Here is a 7,935-nt window from a genome sequence, read left to right as displayed (position 1 = left end):
TTTAATGAACATGCATCTTCATTTTGCAGTCTTTACCTCAGCTTTCATGCTTTTCATGGTGTCTGCTTCAGTCACTAAAGAAATTCTGCAGAAAGACTTTCATTAAAACTATAAATTGTATGATAAATGACAACATTTGTGTTTCTCTCTTTTGTTTTAATTAATATTTTATTTTATTTTAATATTTTGTTTTAATTGAAAATATTAAAATGTTAACATTTATATTCACTTTAATGAATTTACTCAATATTTATTTAAATAGAATGTTCTGAGTTTATGAATTTCAAAAAAGTTGATCTAAAGAAGAAAAAAAATATAAATTATAATATAATATATTATAATTAAAAATATAAATAAATTATCCCAGCAAAGCTTCAGTAGTTGGTAAAACTTTCTCAAAACTTAAGAGTTTGAGTTGGGCTTAAAACTCAAAAATCTATTGCAGTACATTGCCATGAAGTTTTGAGTTTTCTAAACATTTTCCTTTTTACAGTGTACATTATGCTGTCATAAGTGGTTGGTTTTGACACTGGCTGTCATGACACATTATAATTGTGCCATTAATATTTTCATAGATCTCAGCTACAAGTGACATATTTATTATAATCAAGTTGTCATAGCAAAGACATCTCAAACAATGTCAACTTCGCTTTGAAAATAACCTCACTGACCGAATGACACCTCATGACAGCAGTCATAAAGATTCCACAAGTGTCATGTGATGGTTATAAGGGTGTCCTGCCAATTTTATGCGCATCCCTTCAAATAAAATGCTACTTGTTTACCGTAATCCATCAGCAAATAAAAGCTGTGATTCTATATGTAATTATCTCATAATGTCCTATAGCAGTGGTTCCCAAAGTGTGGGTCACAGCCCAGGGGTGGGACATAAAGGCCCTACAGATGGGCCCTGAGAGGTCAAGAAAAATAAATAAAATGTTTTTATAAAAATATTATATGCTTAAAATTACCATAAAATATTAATAATTAATTTAAAAAGTAATCAGAACTAATAAATCAAATTTAAATTACATTATCTGACCTAGTTCAACAGGTGTTACCCTGTATTTGGTTTTAGTGGACCACAGAAGACTTTTAGAGTTCAAAATGGGTCATGACATTAAAGAAAACATTAATGTTTGCGACTGGTTGTCATGTCATATTCTTTCTTCTGTACACACTGGGTGTAAAATCAGGTCCCACTTGAACTGGTTTTGTGATTCCACACTCGGCTTCAGACCTGTTCCTCCTGCCCCTCCCACATCCACATGATTGACAGTTGTCCATCACAACCGGCCCCCTCCTCCCCTCCCATCCATCATATTAAAGCCCCAATCCCCCTTTTGTGGTCTCACTTTCCTCCACCTGATCCCCACTTCCTCTCACACTGAGATGGACTGCAGCACATACGGTAAGACGAATATTCCTCCATCTGTTCAGGGCTTCATCTCACTCTTTTCTTCTTTGTTCCAGTCTGACCATTCTCTGGTAAATATTGAATGTATCACAAGTTTTTATTAGACATTATGGCAACAGTTTACTTTAACTGTCCTGCTGAGTATTGAAAAACAGCGTACAGCCTGTAAACACTGTATGAATGGTTTATGACTCATAATAATGCAGTTGTAAGCAGACATAAGGCCATTGTTAGGTGTTTTTGAAAGTATTTAAGAATAGTTCTATGAAGCCTTGGGTGTGTAAACAGATAATGAATGATTTCTGTATCGCTTTAATCATATTTAATAATATGTGATTTGTTCATTGCTGTGTTATTAACCTTTTATTACCTGTTGATAAGTCATTCAAAGGGAGTTTAAAACTTTTTATGAATGCGTTTGTAACTCATCATGGTTGAAGCATCATTCTTTACCTTAGAAACAGTAGTTAGTAGTAGTAGTAGTAGTAGTAGGTAGTAGTTAGTAGGGGGTTTTTCCTCACCACTGTCACCTTAGTGCTTGCTCATGGTGGGAATTGTTGGATGTTGGATGTGACTCGGGACACTTTCCCAACCCAAAACTTCAGTATTTAACATCATTGGAATGAGTAATAAATGAAAAATGTAAAAATCTTTCTGGTGTGTTTACAAACAGCTCAGATAAATCCTACTGATTCTACCTTTAATCTTTCATGCATTATGGAACATAACTCATAAATCTGATACAGAGGCCATTGTAACTTTCCATTTCCTTAAAAAATCAGAGACTACTTGAAATATACTAGTCATTTTTAAATATATATAAAAGCACTGATTAATACTACAGTTGATGTATTTTTCACTAACAAGGATGAGACTGTAATATTAAATTTAATGTGTTGCCCCCATCAAGGGAGCACTGAAAGTAACACTGAAAATATCATATCATATAACTCATTGTATCTCCAATAAAAACACCCCAAATAATCACATTATTCCTGTAGTATCTAATAATTTTAGTTTTTATATTATTTATACATATTACTATAATATTACCTTCTAATAATATTACTTTTTTGTACATGGTTTAAATTCTGTTAAATGTCAGGCATCATCTGCCTTTGAAAGGTCACTTTCAATTTTTACTTGTTGCTGTGTAACTAGATTTGAATTATTTTAACTGTGTTCAAGTCATTTTTACTCAAATAGGAAAAAGTTTATTTTGATTTGGCTTCCATATTGAGCTTATGAAGACTCAAGAAGACGAGCCACTGTCAAAATTTAGAGGAAAAGGCTCTGAGCCATAAATGTAGGCTATGACGGACATTTGAGTTGACACAATATTAAAACTTTTTTTTAAGGTGGTGTATAGGCTACGTATGTTTACAGTTGGAGAATGCAAGAATCGCTTTACACTGTAAAATTAATAGTTGAGAAGACTCAAAATTTCACTGCAACTCACTGCAAAAACTTTTTGACATTTGAAATAAACTTTAAAAAGTTTTGCTGTTCTACAGTAAAATGTTTAGTTGAGATTATTTATTTTTATTCTTTAGATAAACTTAAATCTTAGAGTTTTAGAAAAAAAAACCCATCAAAAATTGGTCACAGTGCACTGTGAACCTGATTTATCATTATTTTCATGCCTGAAATGAAATGGTTTTAATTGAACGTATAATAATTTTAAACATCAGTGAATTCACTTCGATGCATGTACTCAGTAGCTTTTTAAATACAAACTCTGAGGGTTTCTAAAACTCAAAGATTGCTGTTTATCTAAAGAAAAAAGTAAATTATCACAATTAAGGATCAGTAGTTGGCAAAACGTTTTCAGAACTCAAAAAGAATTTGAGTTGGGCTCAAAACTCCAAAAACATTATTCTTTTCAATGTAATTTTTTGCCAAAGCCAGGGAGCCACTGGAGAGGAGCTAAAGAGCTGCATGTGACTCCAGAGCTGCAGGCTGCAGACCCCCGTTTTATAAAAAAAATACTATATTCACTGATGAGCTGCTGTACAAGAAACAAACACATTTATTACAGCGGACCCTTTTGTATGTAATTCTCAGAATTCGGACATTTTCGGTAATGGGACTTTCCCAGAATTCTAATTGTTGTCTCATGCAGAGCTGGACTCCCTGGAGGTCCCTCCTCTCACCCCGACCAGTAAGGAGGTCCTCAGCCAGGCAGTGAAGGCCAGTTTCGCTGGATTTGCCCAGGAGAGAATCATCCATCACTTCCCACAGGGTATTTCAGTCTTGAATATGGGAGTGAAAGCTTTTACTAGAGGAGGTGAAGCTTCGTTTGGTCTGTTCAGAGCTGTAGTTAACTCACATTTGGTCTTTCCAGATCCCAGCCTGTGGTCAGACTGGGAGGTGAACTACTGGTTGGACTGGTGCCAGGCTGAGTTTGGGCTCCACTGTCTGGGTTCAGAGCTGAGAGGCCTGCAGGGCGCGGAGCTGTGTGGCCTGGACAGAGAGGCTTTCCTGGGCCTGATGTCTGACTGCACTGCAGGGGAGATCCTGTGGGAGCATCTGGAGGACATGAGGAGAGGTACAGACGATTCTCAACCAGAAACTCACAGTTTGGCTACATGAAGTTAAAACTCCACCTTTGATAAAGTTCTTTGCTCGTCAAAATCTAATGAAGGCACTTATAGTTTTCTTAAAAATATATGTGACTTAAAATTTACCACATTTAAATTCAGTAGTACAAGAAAAACAGTGTGTGTTTTAACAATGATCTCAGTTGTTATAAGAAGTTACATAAAGTATTATAAGTGGAAGACTTAATTATTATATTTATTAATAGTTTAGCATTCATAATACTTCCATGCCAGTGACAACAGTGTCAGTGTATCATTCAGTTGCTAATAACTATACTGTGCTTTCACTTTGTTTAAAGCTCATTAAGTCGTGCCAGAGCATACTATTGATGGTTATAAGACATTATTCCATTTCATAAACTCAACAGTTCTCTATGTGTCTTTATAACTGTCTAAAGTCATGGTAGTTACAGTGTCCTGTGTAACCCAGGACCCAGATTCTTTTGTCAAACACTGTTGTCACTTTGATGTGCTGCAGACTTATAAAGCATTATGACTGCTGAGATTATACATTATGTGTACAACAATCAATTGACAACTTCATCATGTTCACCATTCAAATTACTTTAGGAACCAACCCTTACAAGCAATCATGCATGATTATAAACATTAATGAGTTTTATAAAGCCTTATAAATGCATTATAGACTTGACAGGACATTATGTCTATAACTTACAATACTTTACAAACCTTGTTATGAGCTGTCATGATGGATTATAAACATTAATAAAGAGTTTTGTAAAGCCTTATAAATGCATTATAATAACTTTTAGATGTGCTACACTATGTCCACAACTTGTAATAGAGTATTACAAAGCCTTATAAATTCATTATGTCTTATGAACATGCATGTAAAGGATTATGGACATGACATTGTGTCCACAATTCATAATACTTTATAAACCTTGTTATGAGCTGTCATGAATAGTTATAAACAATCATATAGAGTTACAAAGCCTTATAAATGCATTTTATCTTATGAATGAGCTTAGAATGCAAAATAGAAAGCACCTTCATAGAAAGTGTTATCATATGTACTTTATAATCTTCCTGTCATGGAATAATAATAATACACAAAAACATCTTCATCTTGTCATCTTGTTAACATCTTTGAATCTGATCCTGCAGAGAATGAAAATGACTGCTGCTCATCTTTACCCACATACACAACACCATCGTACTGCCAGCTTCAAATCATCAGAGGTAATCATGGAGTAATGTGTCTTCTCCAACATTTGGCTTTTGTCATCACCATAATTACCACTATTACATGTAATTATGTCATAATACTCTTCTGATTGGGTTCATGATTCTCTTCCTCAGAAAGCTACTCCGACTATGTTGAGGAGCCTTCAGACAAACACAGTCACCATGTTGAGTACCGTCCCACTGACAGGACAGACCTCCACCCTCTGGACCCTGTGACTGTCCAACATCAAGACTATTATCTGATCAAAGCAGGAGATCCCAGCAAGAGCAGGAGCACAGCTGCTCTGCTGCAAGGTGAAAACTTCATACACCTTCATTTACCTGTTACTGTTCAGTCTCAGTCATCCTTATCAACAGCTGACAGATCAGGTTACAAATAAAGAGCCAGACATTTGTCTCAGGTGTTGGTGGAGACCAAAACAGAGCTAAAAGAGAGTGAATATTGGACTTAGAAAAGTAATGCTAGTAACGCTCTTTGTGTGTTGGATGGACAACTTTTTGCTAACACATTAGCCATAACATTTTTACCAACTTATCAGAACTATGTTGTGTTGCTGAGCATAAATACATACATTGAATAAAACTGAAAATATTAAAAGATTAAACATATTTTTATAAATCTACATTCAAAAGATAAGTCAGCCAAATCATAGCTTTGCATGCGTCAAAAAACAACAACGCAACAACCAGCTATTTTCTACTATATGAAAAGGTGACTATAACAGACAATGTTAACAACTACGTGAAAAAGAAAGTGCAACATTTAACAGAAATGAATATTCGATTTAAACTAACCAGGTTAACAAAACAAAACATGACCACAACCCATGTTGAACTGCCATATTTCTACAGTAGCCCAGAATGGACAAACCAAACTGCCAAAAATAGCTTTAGATAGCATTTTGCTTTTTTCGTGAGGTTTGTGGCTACCATAGTTTCTCTATGGGTGAAGTCACTATAAGATGCCAATTGTTTTTCCTTTCAAGCGACAAAAAAACAGAACAAAAAAAAAACTGCTCAGGGATTTTCAAAATGTTTTTTTTAGCTTCTGAATGTGATTTACAGGATAATCATCACAAATTAATTTAGTTTCAGAAAACTGTAACAGTTCATGGTTTGTAATCCAATATGGCCACCAGAAGCTGTTTTGTATCTCCAGCGTTATTAACCTGTCTTTTTCCTGTGTTTCTGCTGCTCTGTTCCTGTAGAGACAGACTCAGAAGTGGACATTGCTCACAGCGACGACTCTGACATTGTGGGATCTTTATCGTGGACGGCTCCACTGCAGGACATAGATCCAGTGATGGAGGAGAGCATGTCTGAAGACGTCTTCGCTCTGCCACAGACGCACAGGAGCTTCAAAGAATATGTAGGCAACAAGACAGATCTGGGCAGAGCCGTGATACCAGCAGCCATCCTTGCTGGTTACACTGGTGAGTGTTTGTACGAGGTACTAGATAAAGAGTTGTGTCAGTTGTAAATGGCACAGGTCTTCAAGCTGTTCTTCTCATTGTGTTTCAACAGGAACTGGTCCCATTCAGCTGTGGCAGTTTCTGCTGGAGCTTCTCACAGACCGCAGCTGTCAGTCATATATAAGCTGGACAGGAGATGGATGGGAGTTCAAGCTGACAGACCCTGATGAGGTACATAATGCTTATAGGTCTGAGCAATATTGAACTTAAAATACTCCTCCAGTTGGGGAAATATGTTTTTTGAGAGATTGAGATTGAGATTAAACTCAGTATTAAACTCAGAATTCTGACTTTAATCTCAGAATTTTGATCTTGTCTCAGACTTCTGACTTTATCCTTGATATTCTGATTTTAAACTCAGGATTCTGACTTTCAACCAATCAGTCTTAAAAAATTGTAGTTCACTGACTGCAGTGACTACTGTATCACTCGACAATACTCCAGCATTAAATCTGCTTCATGTAATATTGTTTAGAATCATTTTTTTGCCATTAAAGTAATCAGAGGTGTGTAGTTTTCTAAGATCTACTGTCATCCTCTGAAGTAAACCTGCAGCTTTGTCTCCAGGTGGCTCTGCTGTGGGGTCGGAGGAAGAACAAACCTAAGATGAACTATGAGAAGCTGAGTCGAGGTCTACGATACTACTACGACAAGAACATCATCCGCAAGACGGCCGGCAAACGCTACGTCTACCGCTTTGTCTGCAACCTGCAAGGCCTGCTGGGATATGAGCCTGGGGAGCTGCACGCCATGTTGGACATCAGGAGCAAGAGTCACTGAAGACCTCAAATAACAAGAAAGAACAAAGAGACACTTTTTTTATATGAGATCCTTCAGTTTATAACTTTATTTATGAATTTATTATCATTATTTATTTTATTTCGTTATTTGATAGAACTGACCCTCTGCAGCTCAGAGGGTCATACACACTGTATGTACAGTATATATGTGTGTGTGTGTGTATATGTGTGGGAGGATGCTGAGGTTGTCTGTTAAATTCTGAGTCTGAGTGAAATGTAGCACTTTATCTTGACTGTTGTGACTGTCAAACAATAAAACTCACTGCCAAGTTATTTATGTCATCTATCCTTGTATGAATACTTAAGACTGATGGGTCTGTATTGTCAATATACTGTATAATACATGATGTTGACCTTTTATTAAAAAATAAAATGAAATAGCTGCTGTCATTATTAATTACCTAGAATTGAACAATAGTCTCTATGTGTTTTTCTGG

At 35.9% G+C, this 7,935-nt stretch overlaps 1 protein-coding gene across 1 annotated transcript; it reads left to right on the top strand.

The window, feature by feature from the left end:
• The first annotated feature begins 1,392 nt into the window (after positions 1-1,392).
• On the top strand, positions 1,393-7,504 carry LOC146306266 (protein C-ets-2-like). Its single transcript, XM_084711766.1, has 8 exons — positions 1,393-1,411; positions 3,540-3,659; positions 3,762-3,965; positions 5,146-5,220; positions 5,341-5,520; positions 6,435-6,659; positions 6,751-6,869; positions 7,266-7,504. The coding sequence occupies exons 1-8, from the start codon at positions 1,393-1,395 to the stop codon at positions 7,476-7,478; spliced, it is 1,155 nt and encodes a 384-aa protein (XP_084567892.1). The 3' UTR covers positions 7,479-7,504.
• The last annotated feature ends 431 nt before the right edge of the window (positions 7,505-7,935 follow it).

The sequence above is a fragment of the Lutjanus erythropterus genome, chromosome 23, assembly GCF_056507025.1.
Source record: "Lutjanus erythropterus isolate fLutEry1 chromosome 23, fLutEry1.hap2, whole genome shotgun sequence".
Lineage (NCBI taxonomy): Eukaryota > Metazoa > Chordata > Actinopteri > Lutjaniformes > Lutjanidae > Lutjanus > Lutjanus erythropterus.
Note: the sequence above shows the minus strand (reverse complement) of the source record. Positions and strands in the feature narration are given on the sequence as shown.